The sequence below is a fragment of the Passer domesticus genome, chromosome 9 (genome assembly GCF_036417665.1).
Source record: "Passer domesticus isolate bPasDom1 chromosome 9, bPasDom1.hap1, whole genome shotgun sequence".
Taxonomy (NCBI): Eukaryota; Metazoa; Chordata; class Aves; order Passeriformes; family Passeridae; genus Passer; species Passer domesticus.
Window position 1 is genome coordinate 8,100,204 of NC_087482.1, and position 21,805 is coordinate 8,122,008.

Sequence of the window (21,805 nt, forward strand, 5' to 3'; positions counted from 1 at the left end):
TGCAGGTGCCAGCACAGAACCATGCACGTGTGTGCCCTCGCCCTGTGCAATCCCCTCACCACTGCTGCGGCTCAGTGGTGCCCGTGCAGATCAGCAGAGATGGCAGAAGCTTCTGTGGCTGTTGAGTTACAGGTGTGTCTGCAGGGAGGACTTCTCAAGCTCCAGGGCTGGATGCTTGGCTCCAACCCAGCTCCCATTACAGGGGTGAGTAGTGTGTCCCTGCTGACCCCACAGGCTGAGCCCTGCTTTTGTGGGATCCATTCCTGGGAAATGGAACTACTTTCTCTTAAGGTCCTCCAAAAGGAAAGACCCAAGATACTGCAGCCAAAACGTCTCATGAGGCAGATGAATTCCTGAGACAAACACAGAAGGAAGCACCCCGAGGACAAGGTGGGTGCGTTTCCCTCGTGCTTCCCCTGGGACTCAGCAGCCGGGGGCTTTGGCTGCACATCTGGACACGCCGTGCCCGGCACAGCAGGAAGGCATCCATGGCAGCCTCGCTGCCCCGCTGCTGCTTTCACGCCCTGCAGGGCTGTTTCCCAGCCTGGCCTTGCTGCAATTCCTCCCCAGCCTCTGCAGGATGGAATTTGGCATTAGCTGATAGGGTGCCCCAGCTGTACCGTGGGCCTGAGTTCCCCTGCCATTTCCCAGTCTCTGAGAAGATCAGGAGGTGCAGCTGTTTGCATAAGGGAGTGCACTGGCCCAGCCCCAATTACCTGGGCTTTTTCCTGATCTTTACCTGTGACTTAGACAAGCATTGCCTCATGAAGGTGCCACCTCCCCAGTGGGGAGTGTTTCCATTTGATCCAGTTGTCCCTTTTTCAAGTGATGGACCAAAAGGCTGTGCAGAAGGAGGAGCACCCAGGGAGAAGCAGTGGCTCATTGGCAGCCCTAGCTGCAGGAACGAAGGCGATGCCAGACACGGGCACAGGCACAGCAGGTAATTGCTGTGCCGGGCTCAGCCCTGGCCGGGGCTGTGTGGCAGCAGCTCTTCCCCCAGGGCCTGCCCCTCCCCATCCCGGCAGCAGCCAAAGCTGGAGGCGCCTCGGCTTCCAGGCCTCTGGAGCTGGTTCAGAGCCCCGGGGAAACGGGACTGGTGCAGCAAGGTCCCTGGCGCTGCAGCTGCTGCGGAGCTGGCCCTGAGTGCCCAGAGGCCCAAGGCACAGGAGCAGCCCCGAGCGGGAGCCCTGCCGCCAGCCCAGGGCCAGAACCAGCCCTGGCTCCCGACTGGGCAGGGGCTGCGCTGGGTCCTGACAGGGCCTGAGCCTGTCCCCTGGGGCTGGGGGAGCTGTCACGGGGCAGGGAGGGCCAGGGGTGGCAGTGGCTGCTCAGGGAACGCTTTGGCCCGTGTCCCTGGCAGCAGCCACTGCCCAAGCAGCTGCGCTGCCCCCGGGCTCTCCTCCCGGCCTGCTGGGCTTTGTTGTCTGGCACAGCCTGTGCCAAGGGCCGGCAAGGTGCCTGCAGGCCCCAGCTCTGGGGAAACAGAGAACGTCCTGCCCGTATCCACCGTGCTGCCAGCTCAGCAGTGCAGCACAGCACGGGCTCACGCTCCCCATTGCTTCCACAGATGCAGCCGGCACCACAAGACCTGTTCCCAATGCTCAGGATGGCCTCAGCAGGGGTTTCTGTCAGGGAACCGGCTGCTGGCTAGGGTGTGTGGCAGGCATGCTTTATTTGGAGCTTGTCTTCATGTTGTTCTGCATTGGAATCTGGTATTCCTGGAACAGAAAACAGTGAGTGTTTTATTGCCTGCCCCCTCCAACAGCTTCTTTTCAAAGTCTAACGTGGACAGGGAACATTCCCATTGAGGCTGCAGTGGAGTTGTGGCCAGTCCATGATTGTCCAAATAACTCTGCTGAGGGTTGTGCTGCTGCCCAGTGCTTCCAGTGGCCTCTCAATTGCTGGGCCTTGTCCTGGGGGCCCCGCTGGGGCTGCAGCCAGGGCTGGCTCCCACTGAGGCTGCCTGGTCAAGAGTAGCCCCAGGGGCACGGGGCAGAGGCAGAGGGAGGTGGGGAGGAGAAAGAGCAGGGCCGAGGTTGCCCTTGAAAGGCAGAGGCGCTCTGGGGCCCGCTCCTGGCCAGGGACCCTGCCCAGAGCCGTGCCCTGCTGGCCGGGGCCTTGAGGGGCAGCTGTCCAGCTGGGCCCAGCTGTGCCAGCAGCTCCAGCCGTGCTGGGGAGCCTTGCCAGCTCTGGGCCCTGCTGTGCACGAGGGTCCCTGTGTGCCACTGGCAGCTGGGGCCTCAGCCACCTCCTCTCTGCACAGGAGCACCTCGGGACAGGAGTTGGAAGACGGTGGCTGCACCTCACACCCAGACAGCGTGGGCAGCTCCTCCAGCAGCAGTAACGGCCCGGACAGCCCTCTCAAGTCTTCTGTGAAGAGGACCCCAGAACAACAGTCTACGAGGGAACCTCCTTTTACCCTGTAGATCCCACTGCCACCTGCTCTCCCCATGGGCCTCCCCAAGCTGCCTTCATCCCTTTTTTTATCTTTGTCTGTCCCATCCCAGCCAACCCGAGTACCTCTAGGGACCCCAGGACCAGCCCAGCACCCTCCAGCCCTTCCTGAGACCAACACATCTCTCCCTCTGCCCCTGAGCCCCCTGGCCTTTCCCTCTAGGAATCACTGAAGGTGACACCCCCCCCACCCCACCCCCCCAACCCCCCGCTTGCAGGGTAGGCAATGACCTATTCTTCTGTTTAAATAAAGAGAAGGATCTTTGTTCTGGTTGGAAAGCAAAACCAGTGAGAGACTCCAAGTCAGAAATACAATTTATTAGAAAAAGGGAAAAAAATCAAAACACATACAATAATACAAAAGAAAAACCACTGACAGGCTCAGAATACAGCCTGCTGACACCCTGCTAGTTAGGGTGGTGGTAGCAGTCCAGATGAAATGGACTTGTGGAAGTGGTGATCCTGTAGAAACAATCTGGTAGCTCTCATCCTCTGGAAAAGCAGTGGGTAAGGGCGGCGGTTCCTCTGGGAATCCAGTGGAAAGACTGCTTGTTGTGTCCCAAAACCCAGATTATATCCAGCTGGGGATGCTTAGCTCCTCCACCAAGGGCAGAGCATCTCACAGTGGGGTGATATCATTCTGCCTCATGCTGTGGGTCCTTGATTAGCCACTAAACAGAAATGGCTCTGGGAGGGAGTTATCTCTGAGTCATGTGGCAAGACATTGATGGGCCCATTAACAGGAGATAAGGAAGAAACAATGCCCCTCCTGGTTTCAGCAGCTCTTGAGGATGGCATTAGAATACATCTTTACACTGCAACCCAGGACAAGCGGTCACCCCAGTGTCCAGGTGGCAGCAGCAGCAAAGCCCACCCAGCACCAGCACTGACTGAGCTCCATGCCCAGGAGGAGCTGTGGATGCCCACAGTGTGGGCAGGCAGAAACCAGGCAGGGGCTGCTGTTGAAATGGAGGTTTTGGGGGGTTCAATTAAGTTAGCAATATGGACTAAGCATTTAAATTTTAAATTGTAGAATTATGTGTTGAATTTTAACCTTTTACTTAAGAACCTTCTGCCAAGGTACAAAGGGCATAGGAAAATGCAAATTTCTGAAGCTTCTTGCTATGAAGGACAATACCAGTGTCATAAATAGGGCAGGAGATCTTTCTCCTTTTTAATGCCTTTATTAAAAACATTCAGCTCAGGTTGGGGAGAAACGACAGGTCACCCGCACCCCTGCTGCTCCCAGGAGTGGCACGGAGGAGGAGGATGATGATGCAGCTGTGTCCGCTGGTATGCAGGGAGAGCTGGGGCTTCCATCCTCGAGGGAGTAGTGGGAATTCTGCTTCTTTGGTCTAACATTCCAGGTCCTCTTTCTAGCTGACATCCTTTCAGGTTAGGGTGAGGAGTAAAAAGGATCTTAGCACATACTGGATTAAGTTCCTCACCTTTAGACCTTACTTAGGTTTCTTAATTTTATGTCGGCTCAATGTTTTTAGGGGTTTTTTCCTGGAAAATTGCAAAATTTGGTGAAATGCATTCTCATCTGCATACTAGCTCTGATGTCACCACCCCCACCCTGCTACCTGCAGGCTCTGGGGAAGCAGCAGGGGGACAATTGCGCTTGATTTCTAACCATTAACAGGTAATTGAAGAAAAACTATTAACAAGAGGTGATTGCAACATGAAGCTTGCAACAACAAATAGTCAACATTTCAACTCTCAGCAACTGGCCCAACCTGTTTAACTTTGCAGCCTTAAAAAAAATGGATAATCTGTTGGGGCGAACACCCCAGGTGTGGAGACACGAGGCTTGACTCCATTTCAGAAGGCTGATTTATTATATATTCTATTAAAATACTACGTTAAAACTATACTAAAAGAACAGAGAGGAAAAAATGACCAGAAGGCTACAAAGAAGAAGAATAGAATGGAATGCATAACAAAAATCTTGTGACTGCTCACAGGCTCAACACAGTTGGCTGTGATTGGTCATCAAGTGAAAACAATCCACATGGACCAATGGAAGATGCACCTGTTGCATTCCACAGCAGCAGATAGTTATTGTTTACATTTCTTTCCTGAGGCCCTCAGCTCCTCAGGAGGGGAAAAATCCTAGGAAAGGATTTTTAATAAAATATCATAGCTACAGATGAGTGTTTTACTCATAACAGGAGAAGACCAGGGAATGCAAGAAGCCTAGACTAAGGAGCTCCTCTGTCTCCAAGCTGATCCAAACCAACAGACGTACTCAGATAAGCACCAGGGGACCACAGTGCACGCACAATAGAGAAAAGTTCAAAAGTTCAGTCATGAGGAAGACCACAGCCTTCAGCCTCAGAGACCACCAAAGACCCCAGTGTGACCACCACAGGAAACAACGCGTGCCTGATGGAGAAGGAAGACTCGCTCACAATATGATGATCGACAAGTCTCGTCTTTATTCCCGAATCACTGATTATTATACACCCTTTAATTAGCTCATGCATAGTGCAAAATCCCAGCTCACCATTGGCTAACTAGCTATCAGCTATCTACGTGCTGTTTTTGGTATAACTATCACCACTTTCCCAGGCTATCCCGCTCCACCACCTGTGTCTGTGCATTTCTTCATCCGTGGGCCAAGGACACACAGTTTAATTGGAATGGCAACTCCCCTCATTCTCTATCTCGGTCAAATTAATCTCACTGTGAGCTTTAGCTCGGAGCCAGCTTGTTACAAAGCTCTCAACATTTCCCCCGTTTTCTTTTTGAGCCGGAAGTGTTGTTTTCCAAGCCCTTTCCATCATCTGACTCACCATTCTTTGTATGCAATTAAGCAAGCATGGTAATACAAGCATTAGCAATACTATCACACAATATCTCTATAGCATATTGATACAGAATGATCTGATAAATTCATACAACACATACTCTCAAATTCTTCACAACCATGGCCTTGAGCTAATAATAAGAAATCGATTGCTGCTCTATTCTGCAATACTGCATGATTTACACTTTGTACATCTTGAGACAGCATGTCCACTACCTGGGAGGTGGCGTTCAGTTCGTCTTTGGCCCAGCAGCCTAATTGCTTGGCCAAATTCATGGCCTTATTAGCTGCCCCTCCAGGTTAAAGTGTAGCTACTACTACCTGTTTCAGCTTGCTCCAGAATGTGGGTTGCCCTATTTGGCAGTCCCTCTGGAGCGAAGAGAACAGGACTTAAGTTGCTTGATGCAGTCGTCTAGTGCCTCCTCAACCCCACAGTCTTTTTTAATCGGTCCTACAGTGGATGTCTGTGTGAGGGCCACAAGCTTTCGACAGCGCGAAGCTATTATGTGAGTACGCACTTGCTTTTCTACTCGCTCACACAAGGTCTTAAGTTGCCAAGTAACATATGCCAAAATAATTTGCTCCGGGGCTTCATACAAGTCTAACGATCCTCTCAAATCAAGCCCTGTAAAATCCCTTAGTGCTTGCTGCCACGAGTTCTGCAAGTTCCAGGAGCATCGGCAGCTTGGGCACCAGTTCTGCCGAACGGTCGATTGCTCCAACCAAAACACCTTATTACAGCCTCCACAGTCTAGCACGATCCATGCAGCACATTTATTGTCCCCACAGTCCAAGCATGGCTGTGATTGAGGGGCTTTTACTTCTACCGTAAGGTCCTGACACCACTCGATCCAATCGTCAGGAAGATGAACACAGGCACATCGCGCATCGTTAGAGTAGGGCTTAAGGTGTTGCAAATAGGGTCGCAATATCAGCGTCAGTTTGTTGTGCACCCTCTCTTTGTCCTCCGGTGACAAGGCCGCGACAGTCCTCAACATCTGGTACAGCTCGAGTCCACTTCGCGGGGATCCACAAGGGTCCTGTTGGAGAGGAAACACAAAGATATCCCCTCCCCCAGTATAGTAGCCTGGCAGCTACTCCTGCTACGTAAAGGGAGTCAGTCACAATATTCAAAGGACCTTTTAAATTCATCATTGACCATACTACAGCTAAAAGTTCCAATGTCTGTAGACTGTCCCTGGCATCTGCATCTAACAAATGTTGTCACCACTGTCTTTGCTGTTTCCATGTCACGGCTGCTCTCCTGGACTTTTTACCAGCGTCCGTAAAGGCCGTGATAGCCCCCCTTAATGGTTACAGACTCTGAATGGGCTTTGTTATCCAGTCCCATTCTGTCATCCACTGGAGGGGACTAGGATGCATTTTCCCAGTCTCCACGACAGCTCCAGCTCCTAAAAGGGCTTCCTGGAGCTCCCCAGAGTTCACCAAATACCAGTCAAGCGTGTCCTTTTTAATGGGCAATCGTATTGTTGAAGGCTCTGCTCCTGTAACTTGGATTGCCCTAAAACGTCCTTTCTTTATGAGGGATGCAATCATTTCAATTTTCAGTCTCACAGTTTTCTGTTGCTGTAGCGGTGGAGAGAGCCACTCCAATACCCTGAGCTCCCCCGTTTTCTTTTCAAGCTGAGACAGGGCACCTGTTAAAACACAAACAAATCCCACATCCCTGCAGGACTGAAGAATCTTCTCAAAATCTTGGAGGTGAAAAATGGGTCCTGGTTTCATTTTGCAATGTTACATAAAGAAATGTTAAAATAAAAGTAATTAGGAATTAATTTAGATAATACACACAATCAACAACACATACAAAATCAAAAAATTACTAAACACTACAACACTGAACTCTTATCCCAGAGTCTGCGACAGCTGATAAACCTTAAAATGACAGAGAATTGGAGAAACCATGTCCGGATTCATGTTTCTCCAAATTACCTCTGAAAATGGCTCAGCTGTCACAGATGGTCAAATCGCCAAGTCAAAAGGACTTGAATACTTTTTGATGCAGAAAACATCTGGGTTGACTGTCAGTCACTCCATCCAAATAGAGTTAGAACTTGGCCAGAGCTCGAACTCTAATTGGTGAGTATCACTTAACATACCTTTTAAACAGGACTTTTAAAAACAAATGTTATAAACAAGAAACCTTAGGGTTACAAACCAATCAAACCAGCAAATAATTTAATCCTTCTGAAGTTTCTGTCAAGACAGAGATTTTCCAAACACAGCAAACTTCTTGAATTCTCTGCCGGAGTATTCCTGTAATAATAATTAAAAGAACTACAAAACTGGCAATTTGGATAAAAACCCTCAGAAACATCAAAATAGTTAGGAAATAAAAAGACAGGATCTTAAAGAGACACGTGTCTTGTAGGTGATCACACAAAAAAATAGAAAAACACATGAAAGCTGGCTGTAAATACTGCAACAATATCTTAATAATAATTCTTATCACAAAAATCTGAAAACTCCTTAACAAGAAGTGCTTGAAGGGGTTAAGACAACCTTCCTAAAGTATTCATCTGGTATTAACAACAGTCACTATCTATCAGCATTACTTACAAAAACTAAAAATAACAAAGATTATAAACTTAATATCAATAATTCTTAAAACTTTGAATCTTGGATAGATATTTTAAAACAAAACTGAAAAAGATGACAGATAATCTTAAACACAAATAATTTCACTTAAATTAAGGATAGTCAAAATAATTAGCACATTTACATCCATTTATGTAATGCCCTCTCTTAATGAATAGAAGAAAGCAAAGACTATAAAGCCCATAGTATACAGAAATATTACAGTTTAAATCTTCTCATATGTAGTCCAAACAGAAACTAGGAAGTTTACTTAGACTCTGCCCCCCTAAAAGGTTGTTCTCGCCTCAGGCAAGGGAAAGGAAATGAAGTCATCAAACTCAAAGCCATCAAACCCAAATACTCAATCACTTTTAGAAAAGCAAACACATTTACAAAAAAAACTGGTAAACAAACTGTAAAGTCTGTGGAACAGTTGGGTGAAATGCCCCGTATAACATCTGGATGAAGCACTGTGTGAATTTTCAGAAGTTTTCTATCCTGATCTTGAAGGAAATTCCTGACCTGTTTTTTCTCAGACACTTGTTTGAATTGCTGCGATGGGCTGTCTGCTGTGGTTGCTAGGCAGCTGTGACAGGGCGGTGCTTTGAGGAATGTCTGCCCGCGCCCGTCTCCTGTGTGCTCCGGCACAGCCTCAGTCTGCGCTATCCCGGGGGTGCGGAAAGGAACGCTCTCGCCCGGACCCGCGCGGCCCCGATCTCCTTTGGGCTCCGCTCTGCCTGGATCTCTGCTCGGGCTGGTTCCCCCTGGCTCTGCGCCAGCACCCGCAGCCAGCGGGAGAATGTCCCACACCGCTGGTGCTTTTGTGCGCTTGCAAATGTGAAAAAGCCCTCCTAGCTCCAGCTTTCGGGTTTCGCGTTACTGGTGCGCGTCCGCCGCCGCTAGCACCTATTCGGCTGCCGCGTCTCGCTTTGGCCGGCTTGGCCCTGGCCGGCACTTCCCTCACGATCTGTGCGCTTTCCCCACGGACAGCTGCCGTGCGAGTTTTTGTCACCGCGCGTGTCACTGGACCCGCGGTGCGCGTAACCACCGCCGGCACCGAGTACGCCGCCTCCGCAGCGCTCGGTCCATTCCGCCACTGCAGCACCGGGAGCGCCGCCGGCATACGCGTTTTCGCCTCCGCGTCTGCCCCGGGCTGTCCCGCGGTGCGCGTAACCGCCCTCCTGGTCCCGAACTTACGCCACTCTGTTAGCTCATGGACCGTATGGGGGTTGAAAAACAACCCTGTAGCGTACCCGTAATCTAACAACTGTGGGAGCTCTCTCTGCAAGTCCATGTCTTTAATCTGCCGCTTTTTTAAAAAGCAAATAAATAAATCATATGCTGCTTGCCTTTCCATTTCTAATCAGCGCTGTTGCAAGGCTTACAGACTTCGGCAGCACGTAGGCTAGGACTATATTTATAGCTCCTAGGGCCGCGACCCGCAGTGGTCGTTTGCCGTCCCCCCCTTGCTTCAGAAGGACCCGCTCCTACTTCCCCATCCGTGGCAGCCGTGTCTGTCCGTAGTCGTCGACGTCGGGGTCACCATTTGATGGAGAAGGAAGACTTGCTCGCCATATGATGATCGACAAGTCTCGTCTTTATTCCCGAATTACGGATTATTATACACCTTTTAATTAGCTCATGCATAGTGCAAAATCCCAGCTCACCATTGGCTAACTAGCTATCAGCTATTTACGTGCTATTTTGGTATAACTACTTATTACTTTCCCAGGCTGTTTTTCTCCACCACCTGCTCGGTGCATTACTTCATCCGCAGGCCAAGGACACAGTTTAATTGGAAGGCAACTCCCCTCATTTTCTATCTTGGTCAAATTAATCTCACTGTGAGCTTTAGCTCGGAGCTAGCTTGTTACAAAGCTCTCAACACAGAACATATTTTCATTCTGAGTATCTTTCTGTAAATGAACATTCTGTCTCAACCAGGAGGTATTTTTGACCAGCTGTTAAAACTTCAGAAGTACACCTAGAAAAGAGGCAAAGACAGTTTCCTGAAACATCTGCCTTTTATTAAAAGTCCATCATATGGGTCAAAAGAAGGGTGAAAAAACCAAATCAGTCCTTTTACTTCTTCAGTATGTGATTTCACAGATACTTTTAATTTCATTTTAAAGAAAAAAAGGAAAGTAGCATGTACAGGGAGAACAATCCAATAGGAAATACTAAATCTGTACCTGTTTGTGTGTCAACTCACCCGCAAATGGTGAGTTAAAAGATAATTTGTAGCATTTGAAATGTCTTCAAGTAGCCTTTACACTCAGCAAAACTTTGGTCACAAGTGGATAAGGTGATCATGGGATCTGTTCCATGAAAAAAAAATATCCCCTTAGATTTTTTTTTCCCTACTGTTTTTGATATATATTGCATATTGTGCCTTAAGGGCAGCAGCTACATAGAGATATCTCTCAGTATTCGTTCAGTATTTGACAGTTAGGCTGTTCCAATGTACCTTAGGGATTTTTATTCTAATTTTATGCTGTCAGACTTTTATTTCTCTGACTTTGTATCCTCTGTGGTAATATTACTAAAAGCTTTCCGGTTTTGTGGGTATTTTTATTAAAAGAAAAGTAATTGTATTAATCAGAGCTTAGTTTTTCTTGCCTTTTTCTTCCAGATTATCCCAATGGCATTCGGCTCACGTCAGCTGTTCCAGGAGCAGATATCAAAGTACTCATAAATTTCAATGCACCAAATCCTCAGGACAGGAAGAAGTTTACAGATGATTTGAGGGAATCAATTGCAGAAGTTCAAGAAATGGAAAAGCACAGAATAGAGTGTAAGTACAAAGGTACATATAATGGAGCATTTTCCAGCTAATCAAAATAATAAAAAGTAATATTACCCTTGGGAAATTTAAATTTTAAATTAAAAATTACCATTAATAAAAAGTATAAGAGTATAACACATTAGAACTCTGTAAAAGTTCAAAATAATGTGGGTTTTTCTGTGACTTTATCTTGAGAAGAAGGAAAAAGCCAATAATGCCTTAAGCCCCGGCTGAGTTCATTGACTACTATTTACTGCAGTGTAGCTGCAGTGGAATTCATCTTGGACAAGCTGCAAATAACAATGGGCAGAGGAGAGCTGGGTCTGTGATTTGTAGCATAAATTACAGGAAGAACTTTAGGGATAATTTGGACAGAAGAGAGCTGGGTCTGTGATTTGTAGTATAAATTACTGCAGGAATTTTTAGGGATAATGTGGAGAAGAAAGATGGATCTGTGATTTGTACTATAAATTCCTGTAAGAATTTTAGGGATAATGTGGACAGAGGAGAGCTGGCTCTGTGATTTGTATCACAAATTACAGCAGGAATTTTAAGGGCAATTTACCTCACACTGAAATTCCCAATGATGGCTCTTCCAATAAGCTTCATTGAATTTTTCTTCATTTCCGGGTTGCAATTCCTGTGGTCAGTAAGGAAGTCATGGTCCAAACCGATACATTTTGCTGGTAGTCCCGTGAGTGTCTGAAGATGAAATTTTATCCCATTTTCCCAAAAGAGAAATCCAGCTGTGGGTAGAGGGGTGAAACTCCCTGTGGGACGTTCTGGGTTGTTTCATGCCCACAAACACCCCTGTAAAAGCCCCCGTGTGTGTTGCAGCCGAGCTGGAGAAGCAGAAGGGGGTGGTGCGTCCCAGCATGTCGCAGCGCTCCAGCCTGAAGAAGGACTCCGGGAACGGGACCCTGCCCCGGGCGTGCCTGGACGACAGCTACGCCGGCGGCGAGGGGCTGAAGCGGAGCGCGCTCAGCTCCTCCCTGCGCGACCTGTCCGAAGCAGGTAAGAGCTGCCTCTCCTCCCCGGCTCGCTGCATGCCTCCACAAATAGCAGTGGTGGAATCTTACACTTCCAAGTAGCTCCTTACTCCCCCCTCCTCGGCTCGTGGTTAATTTCTGTTTGTTTTGGGTTTTTTTTTTTTACCTTTGTTCTGTTAAGCGGCTGCTGTTTGAAAGTATTAAAGCCGTTGTAGGTTGCTATAGAAACTTTTAAAGGACAGTGAAGACAGAGGAAAAATTGTAAGTTTTTAATAAAACAGAAGTGACTGACTTGTGCTAGGAGCAATTCACTTGGTTTTCCTTTCTTTTTTTTTCATTGCCTTTGCTTTTTCCCCCTCATAGACTAGGCCTGGAAAGGGAAGGAAAGCTCCTGGTCTCTGTGTGACGAGTGCTTTCTGTGTACTCTGTGCTCAAGTGTACCTGTGTCACCACCTCGATGAATGAAACTGAGTGAAGCCCTACTAAATTCTCTCTAGAGCTGTGTAACACCAGTGTGCCCCTGATGCTCTTTTCTGGTTCTGTAACTCAGACACAGTTCCTAATTCTTGCAAAAAGAGGTTGTTGTGAAGTACTCTTTGCAACAGAACCAAAGAAGCCCTATTGGACAAGGATGCTGATAACCCACAAAGCCACTGATGTGTCTTAAGTTTTATTAACTGGTCAAAGACTGGAAAGCAGTGGTGATACAATTTGTTAGCCAAAGCAAGCCAGGGGAAGTTGGGCATGTTTTTATTTGATGGTTTGCCTCACACCTGGCATAGCCATGTAATCTTTCAGTGTTAAAGATTCCTGTCACTGACAAGAACTCTTATCTGAACACCATGTCCACTATTCAGAAAGTACTTCCATAGATAGTAGCAACTCTATTTTTTTTAGTTATTTGGTTTTTAGTTCATAGGCTGTGTTGCATACTCTGCTTTGTTCTTTCAATTGCAGTGATGATGTCCAGTGTAGTCATAATTTCAATATTCTGTATATCTTTGGTAGTAGACACTACTTACCTATTTCCTTTTTTTTTAACTAAAGAGGAGACATTAGCTATGCTGCAATAAATAAAATTGTTGTAAACTGAAATGATAGCCTGTGTTTTGTGGGTATATGTATGTGCATACAAATATGTAGAGAGTGAGCTCTTTCAATTCTTTTCTTCTCTGTTTAGGCTTTCATACTCACATCTCCATGTGCTTCATTAAAAAGACTTAGGCCCTTGATCCAAAATCAGGCTGAAGTTGACTATTGGTGCTTGCTTGGCTCCAGCGGATTTTAGATCAAGCCCTAGTCTTCACCACTCTTATCTCTCAGATTTGAAGATACTTCATCTTTTTCTGTTGTTTTGGTTTTATTTCATTAGAATGAGAACTACCATATTGTTAATATGTGAGTTCAGTGGGTATCTGTACCCCTAAATGTGATTTCTGATTAATTTTTTCATTCCATTAGAATTACTCATCCCTCTCTTTCAAACACTGCCATGTATTTGAATTCATATTATGGGTTTAATTCAACAAACCAACATTTGTAATCACAAACACATTTCACAGGGCATGCCTACAACTGGCATGCTTCTTACTGAAAATAACCTTTTTCCATGACAAAAAGTAGAAATCACTCACAGACTGCAGGGTTTATCAATGAGTTTGTTAAACCCAACTAAACTTAATTTTAACCTGAAATAACTGAGAATTATGGAGAGCTTCTGTTTGGTCTTGTGCAGTGCAACTGACTTGAGAAACAACCAGCCTGTTATTTGCTGTGTTATTTGGTGGAATGACTTAAGGGAGATGATCCATATCATTCTGCCTTCTCTCAGGGAATAGCTTGCATGTGAGGCTAATTTTATTTTTAATGTGGGAGAAGTGATCCACAGAAAAGCAAAGAAATCTCTTTCAGTTAGGAAGATACTGCCCCTCAGTGATTATCCCATATTAAATTGCTTCTCTAAAACAGGCCTGAGTTAGGTTCCCTCAAATCCTTCTGTGGATGAAGCACAGGATGAACAAGGAGGAGGAACAGGAGTGTGTGGGCCTGTAGGAAAGTAGATTTTTAGAGAGACCTTTCTACCTTGAATCAAAAATAAATCTAACAAACAAGAGAAAATGGCCTGATTTCATATTTATGCAGGAAGGCAGGTAAATGTCCAGTGAACATTGCAAACTCAAAATTTTAACTGTTTATTCAGTGAAGGGAAATGTGACTGAACAGCATTTGGCTGCACAGGTACTTGACAGAACTATTTAGGAAAAAAATCCATTGCTGTCCCCCAGACATCCCAGTAAATGGAGGCTGTGGAAATTACTAAATTTCTCTGAGTGACAATTCAGCAGCTTCTGAGATCTAGCAAATACCCTGACTGATTCTGCCTCCTAGGCTGGGCATGCACAGAAAAGCAGGATGTGTCCATCAGGTATCCTTTCCTGAGAGTGTTTCCATGCCTTGGCCACAGCAGCTCAACTCCCAGCTGTGGGAAGGATGTGCTGAGGATCTCTTCACTGGGAGATGCTGTTGTTCCTTGTGCCTTGACAGTTCTTTCCATGGAATATAAAACAGAATGTGACATCCAAGTGTTCCAAGATGCGAATATGTCAAAAATATTTAGGGCTTTATTTTTCTCTAAAGATAAATGTATAATTTTTATTGCACATTCTTGAGCTGGAAGAACTGAATTTATTTTTTCCAGACCTTGAAATTCTTAATTTATACAAACATATTAGAGCCAGGCAAATTTTAATGAATCTAAAGCTGAGTTTTATGAGTTTACAGGAAGATGGGAAAAGTGTGATGTCCCCTCATGGCCACTGTTCCACAGGAAGAATGATTTGGTCACTAAAGCAGAGCAGAAAGAGTTGGACTGGCTGTGTTTCCCATTCTGTTTCTCCCAGAAACAGTCCCATTGCACTGATTTTAGGTTCTTCAATTTGAATTCCAGCCACTTTGAATTGCTGGGGGACCCAGTGCTTTTACATTGAGTTTACAGAGGAATTCAAACTTTATTCCCACATCACTAATCTGTAAGGTGGGAGTAGTATTTACACACTGAACTGGTTTAAAAATTGCAGTTTTCTTGTTTGCCCCAGTACTCCACAACTGGCACAGCCAGGTAGTACTGACCAGGTGAGGGTGGTGCAGTGGTTCCTGTTACTGAGAGCTGGGCTTGTCTAAAACAGCCACAGGCCAAAAAAGATTACTGCAAAATCAAAACAAAACCAAAGGTATTTCCAGGATTAAAATAGTTCTGTTTCAGTGTGAAATCTTAAGATTGTACCTGTTTCACACAGAAACAAGCTGAAAATGTAAAGGTGGCAAACAGTACTTTCCCCCTCAAAAGTGGTCTCTCCAGTCATTGGAGAGAGTAATTTTAACTTAAAACTTTTTTCCAAGCTTTCTCCCCCAAGACACTCAAAGCCAAATCATAATACTAAATCATAATATCAAATCATTGATAGTCTTTAGCTATCAGTTATCTCACTGGCCCAGAAGAGTTTCAAGAACTACAGAGCAGGAGTGAGAAATATTTCCATGTACTGAGCTGATCTGTAGCCTAAACTATGAGATCACCACACATCCTGTGATGTGTCCTGCACACATCCATTCTGCAAGGTGCAGTGGCCTTTATTAATGAAGCTCAATATTCTTTTGGCATGGTTAAGTTTGTAAAAATCTTGTAATCACTTCATATCTCTACTATAAATTTGAAATGTTCTTGGCCCTATATAGTGCATGTTCATATATGAGGCATACACTTGTGTAAGTTCAAGATATTTCTTGCAAGGAATATTCATATCTAACAGATAAGGTTAAATTAATTGAAAATTTATTTTTATAAATTAAAGTCCACTCTAACAGCCTTAAAATATTAAAGTAAGCTTAATATATTAAGCAAAACTAATCTTCAGATTTGATAAATACCACCTTGCTTTGTACCACAGCTACTAATTATCCTGCCAGTACATGCTTGGGTGCAGTTCTAGTTTAGAATTTCCCTGAGATGCATGTGAAGGCTGGAGCTCCAGGGAGGCATTTCTGCGATGGGATGCTATCCCAAAGACCAGGGAACAGTCTGGAATAAACACACATTGGCAGGGGGAATGCTCCAGGGGATTTACTGAGTAAACCCACCACACTGCATGTCAGCACAGAATCGGGATCAATTTGTTTTTAAGAAAAAGAACTAAGCCTCTGTACAGCAGTAGTGCCTATCTGAGGGAAATTACAGGCATTTAAGGTGGATTTTTCTGTTTGTTCTTGGCTTTGCAAGTACTACTTTGCCCTGGAGTTATTCTGAGCAAAATTCCATCTGTCGCTCTCTGTCCGTATTTACTGTGTCCGTGGTTATTTGATCAGACTGTGACTCCTGCCATATGCAAAAGGCATTGGATTGTTGTGTTTTCCTTCATTTTTGGCCACGTTTAATGCCCCGTGTCAGCTCTCAGTCTTATTTGCAACCCTGACTGCTAAGTTCCGAGGTGGCTGCCGCAGTGTGTTTGCATCAGCAAGCAAGAGGGGTTGGAGTGTTAATCAGTACTAATCCCGTTATCAGAGCAGCAAAATATCAAACCTGACTAGGAGTCAACATAAGGGATGAACAAACCCAGTTTTTCTTGGGGGACTCATAAGATAGTAGAGTTTGGCTGAGGCTAAAACTGCAGCAGGAGATGAAGCAGTGAGCTTTTGACAAAGAGCCCATCCAGGGAAATTGTTCCAAATCCCAATGAATTTCTCAAGTCAAACACAACACCTTGACCACAAACGCCTTCCCCTCAATTTAATGTCACTGCAGAGGGGTTGTACTGGGGAGCAACTCTTTTTAAGAGGGGAGAATGTTCCAGTAGCCTGGAACTGTAGCTCTTACAAGAAACTTGTTTCAGGGCAGTGTTCTGTGACCAACCAGGTCAATACTATGCTTATAAATCCAGCAGGTGGTAGTTTTTGGTCATCCTGATCCTTTGGGTAGTCTGAATTGCCCTATGAGCAGTTCCACTGCTCTCTAGTTCTGATCACAGGTGCTTTTGGGGTGTCTGTGATGAGGGTACATCATTAATTGGTTAAGTGATGCTGAAATCCTCACATTCTCTGCCAAAACTACCTCTCAGTGTAGAAAACTCTGAATGCAGCCAATGCAGGGTGGAGACTGATATTTGGCCTTGCAGGAAAACAAGGAGAGAGTGCTGAGAAAGCTTTGGTTTCGAAAGCCCTGCAGATTTTAGGGAAGCTCTGAGCACCAGGAGGGCTCCTCAAAGCTCAGCTTTGTTTCTGCACCCTGCCAGGAAAGTATTCTGAAACTTTGCAAAGCAAAGCTCCACAAGTTATCTTCTAAAAATCTCTATTTCCACTGCAGCCAGATGCTATCTTCTCTGCTGTGAAGTGAGAAAGAAAATCTGAGATCCTGTGTCCTATCCAGCCACTGAGGTCTTCTGGCTCTTTAGGCAAACTGTCTGGAGTTTCACGTGTGGGTTTAGGCAAAAGTTTTTGCAGTTTGAGACTGTTGGAGTACAAATCCAACATGCTTAAAGATAAAGCACTGCACAGCTAAACAAACAAAATCTAGCCATAATGTCAAGACAGATTCCAGATTTACTGATCAAAAATTAAGTTTAGTTTTTTTTAAACCTCATGAAAGAATATTGTATGAAATCCACTGAGGTTCAAAGCTGAAATTGAAATTATAAATTCGATAAAATGATAAAACCGATGAAGTGATAAAACGGATTAATTGATAAAACCGATGGCCCTCACAGTGCCCCACACTGAAGTTCAGAATATTTCAACGTTAAATTTTGCATTTAAGTTAATGCCACCCCACAACTATATCTCAATATTTAAAGAAAAAAAACCTCCATGGCCGATTAGCTTCCAGTAAACCAAACCCTTTAAAATCATTGCTGCTCAGCATCACAAGCGCAGCACTAAACCCAGCTGCCCAAACACCTCTACTTCAAAAGTTGTGCAAATGACCAACAAAATAATCACCCCCCGCTCGTGTGAGCCGATCCCCAGCACCAGCAGCTCTCCAAATTTCCACTGATCCCCTAGAAACGCAGGCAGGTGCAGGGAGTTGCTGTCCCTGCTGGCCCTGAAGCTGTGGGGCTGTGGGGCCGCGGCTCCTGGCGCCGGTCGTGTCGCAGTCTCTAATCTCTGCTGTTGCATGTCCTGGGCAGGCAAGCGTGGGCGACGCAGCAGTGCAGGATCGCTAGACAGCAATATGGAAGTAAGTAGGAAGTTCCTGATGTCTAGCTGGATGTGATGATGTGCATTTCAAACCTTTCTTTTATATACATACATATTTTTTTGCTCTTTTTTCTTCTAACATATATATATATACACATATATATAACCTGCCTGCCACGAGTAAAATGCATGCCTAGGCTATTCACTCTGTATTCTTCCAGCTTACAAAGCACTGACAGCTTGTTTTAGAGCAATGCCATTTTTGGTTTGAGCTAACCTTGTTCCCTTTGTTCCTGCCAGCATGGTTAAATGGATATGATGTGTCCTTTTGCCACCATTTCAGTCTGGTCCCAGCTTAAAAGCCCACCTTGCTCTTTGTTACCAAGTACACTGTTCTTGCTGTTTGATATTTAGCTACACTATTGACTGTCATGCTCAACCATCCCCATTGCTTATTTTCGAGTTCAATTGCTAAATGTATGCAGTCATGACACCATGGAATTGCACAGATAGGGCATGGGAGGACAAAAAAAATTATTCAGATAGGTGAATTCAATGTGGATTTCATGAGATTTCATTCATCTTCAAACCATTTATATATACTGTTCATGTCTCTGAATTCAGCTTGCAGATTTTTTTTTTTTTTTTTTTTTTTTTTTTTTTTGTGTGTTTGCTTTAGGTAGATTACAGTTTAAATCTAGCATACTTTGCCTAACTACTCTTGTGTCCCATAACTCTTTAAAAATACAAACCCTCAACTTCAGCAACTAAATTCCAGGCTAAATAATAGAGAATGTTGGACCATAGGTCAGAAAAATATAAGCACATAGAAATGTTAGTGGCAAAAATGGTATGGTTCCATTTAACACAAAATGCAGAGGTAGGCCTGAGAAGCAGCACTGTCATATATAGTAGTGGAAAACTGCTATAAATAAATATTTAAATACCATTTTAAAATCTGAGCTGTAACTGTAATATTTGCTGCTGTATGTTTAACTATTTAGGTTGCATTTAATCTAGCGCGCTTTTTTTGTGGTAAAAAAGCAAGTATGGTATTTTTTGCAGTATTTTAAAATGTATTTTTCCTTTAAAAACACACTCGTAGGTCTTATATCATGTTACATTTCCGTGACATTTTTTTTTTTAATTTGAAGTCATATCACTTTATGTCAAAATATTGAGAGAAAATCACCCAATGCTTAACATCCTCTAAGAAGGGCATGAGTGCCCCACTGGCCACTTAGGGAAGGTGGAGATAAAATTTCCCCTAGAGCTCTCTAACATAATCCACCCATGTTAACCCTAAAGGAGGAGTTTGTGGGTCAGTGTGAACTTTTTCTTTTTTTTTATTTTTTAATTTTTTTTTTCCCTTTCCGAACATTTCAAGATATATTTTTTTTAATTTTTATTTTCTATTAATTTCTTTTTAGGGGTCCATCATTAGCAGTCCTCACATGCGCCGAAGAGCTACATCAACCCGAGAGTGTCCATCTCGCCCTCACCAGACTATGCCCAACTCCTCCTCACTCCTAGGGTCCCTGTTCGGTAGCAAGAGGGGCAAGCCCCCCTCGCAGAGCCACGCGGCCGCGCAGACCCCGCACCACGCGGAGGGCGCGGCCGCCGCGCCGCACCCGCACCACGCGCAGTTCTGCCACCAGAACCCGCCGCCCTACCACCACCACCACCACTACCACCCGCCCCCGCCCCCGCACCCGCACCCGCACCAGTACCACCAGCACGGGCACGGCCACGGGCACGGCCCCTACCTGCCGCACGCCCCGCACCACGGCCCGCACCACGGCCCGCACCACCACGGGCCGCCCCCGCCGCCCGCCGCCGCCAGCACCAAGCCCAAACACAGCGGCATCAGCACCATAGTCTAGGCCTAAAGACCCTCCTCGTGACTCTAGTTCCAAACCCAGCTGCAAAGGCACTTAGAGGAAGCAACAAAATCACACCGTCAGTTTTTACCCAGGCCATTTAATGAGCTTAAAGGCTTGCTGTTACTAAATAAAATAATTCCAGTTAGCCCAGGCTATACTGGTTTTACTTATCTACTGGATAGATGTTCACCACCATCTGGTTAGTTCTTATTTCCAAACTTGCCTTGACAACGTGCTGCTTGCTGAATCTGAGGAAAGCTACCTTTTACACCAAACCCCTGGACAATTTTACACACATAATGAAAAGCTAGCCTATGGAAAAAAAAACAGGGAAAAAAGTCAGACAGAACCAAGTGTTGCATTCTTGCTCTTTTACTCTCAATGGGCAAAAAAAATAAGTAGACCTGATATGGTTGATGAAAGTACGTAAGTAAACTTTATATAATATAAATATATACATATAAATATAAATATAAATATATATATATATATATATATATATATATATATATATATATACTGTATAGTTAACATTTGTGCTTGGAAAGAAATTTTTTCAGTCCACAAAACTAGCAATATAGACTTTACAAGGAATTCCACTTACTTGATAGGACAGTATAATAGATGAATAGCATATGAAAGTAGACCAAAACCATTAAACGTTAGAAACCAATTTCAAACATTTCAGTATTTTCATCACAAGTCCCCTGGACTTGTTAAGATTTCTAAGCAATCATTACTAAATGTGCCAAGTAACATAGCATTTAAATGTTATAGTCCAATACTGCTTTGTATAAATCCTTATTTTATTAACACGATGATATCATACGTAATCAGTATTAGAGCTGCTCTGCTATTTCAGGTAAGCAAACTCGTTAAGATGCAGTAATTATTCCGTAGCAATGGAGGGTGCCCACCTACCAGGGGGCACCTCCGAGCATTGGTCACACAAGTTCTTAGACACTTTAAAGGCTGTGATAACTGTGAATTTACATGATCCACATTTCTTTTGTAAGCATATGGATTGAACGAGCACATGGGAAGAGTTCCGCCAGGTGCATGTAAACACTGCAAAAACATTCATCTCAAACATGAAAATGGCAAACCTCCATCCTTCTCAGCTACTTTGGTTCCTGTTTACCATAATTGCTCATTTTTACCTCCAGCGAAGCTGAATTCTAGTCCAGAGTGTTTCCAGTGGAAGTGCTCTAAAACTTGAAGGTTTGCTTTAGAATTTAGTATAGGGTTTTTTTATATATTGTCATAGTTTGACCTTGGCACAATGCTAGGGCCCCCATGAAGGGTATATTTTTAAAATGGTGGCTGTGAGATGTGACTCGGGAACAGAACAAAGCAGGCTCTCATTCGGGGATGGAGGGGAAAAAAATCATAACACTTTATTTATTACAAATTTAGAAAGGAACACATACTAAACTAAGAATGAACACCTTCCAGATACCTTCCTCCTCCCCCTCCCTTTTCTCCAGAGATCCACCACCCCTCAAATTATCAACCTTCAAATTCATCAGGGAGAGAGGAGTCCCCCCTTGCCTCATGGGCTTTTTCCGGAAGCACAATTGAAACCTCCTGTGCTTCCGTGTCACCCATGGCCCCACCCAAAGAACATCGGCCCTCGTGACTTCTCCCCCCCATGTCCAGTGCTCTCACCACTGGACACGGGCCAGGACTGCTTTTAGGGCTCCCCGTTTAAAGATGCTCCACCCACTTCCAGAAGCAGCAGTCTCTCAACTCTTGGGACACCAGTCCCCCCCAAATTTCACCCCCTGGGGCCGAGGGGCCTCATGAACAGAGATCTTCCTCTCCGTGGAGACAGAGGGCATCTCACACCCCCTTCAGCCGTCTCTGTTCACGCCGCTGCTTCACTCTTGACTCCCGGGTGTTGCCTCCCCCTAAATACAGTCTCTGGGTCACAGGGAAAAAACACGGGTCTGTCCATGGCTATACAAGAAAGAGTCCAGCCCAAGGCCACTCCATCATCTCTTTCACTCAGGATTCTTCTCTCTTCCAGCTTTCCTCACGCTTGCCCATCTCTCATCTCTCTCTCACCTCATCTTGATTCAGGAGGATTCAGTATTTG

At 45.0% G+C, this 21,805-nt stretch overlaps 1 protein-coding gene across 1 annotated transcript; it reads left to right on the forward strand.

The window, feature by feature from the left end:
* The first annotated feature begins 8,975 nt into the window (after positions 1 to 8,975).
* Positions 8,976 to 20,891, forward strand: LOC135307593 (IQ motif and SEC7 domain-containing protein 2-like). The gene is made up of 4 exons (XM_064432005.1): positions 8,976 to 10,658; positions 11,487 to 11,663; positions 17,815 to 17,864; positions 19,255 to 20,891. Exons 1-4 carry the CDS (start codon positions 10,637 to 10,639, stop codon positions 19,705 to 19,707), a joined length of 702 nt encoding a protein of 233 aa, XP_064288075.1. The 5' UTR covers positions 8,976 to 10,636; the 3' UTR covers positions 19,708 to 20,891.
* The last annotated feature ends 914 nt before the right edge of the window (positions 20,892 to 21,805 follow it).

Excerpts from the sequence above, each read along its gene's own strand:
- LOC135307593 (XM_064432005.1), top strand. The coding sequence starts at position 10,637 with ATGGAAAAGCACAGAATAGAGT. Across the intron at positions 10,659-11,486 it reads GGAAAAGCACAGAATAGAGT|CCGAGCTGGAGAAGCAGAAG; the intron begins GTAAGTACAAAG and ends TGTGTGTTGCAG. Across the intron at positions 17,865-19,254 it reads CGCTAGACAGCAATATGGAA|GGGTCCATCATTAGCAGTCC; the intron begins GTAAGTAGGAAG and ends ATTTCTTTTTAG.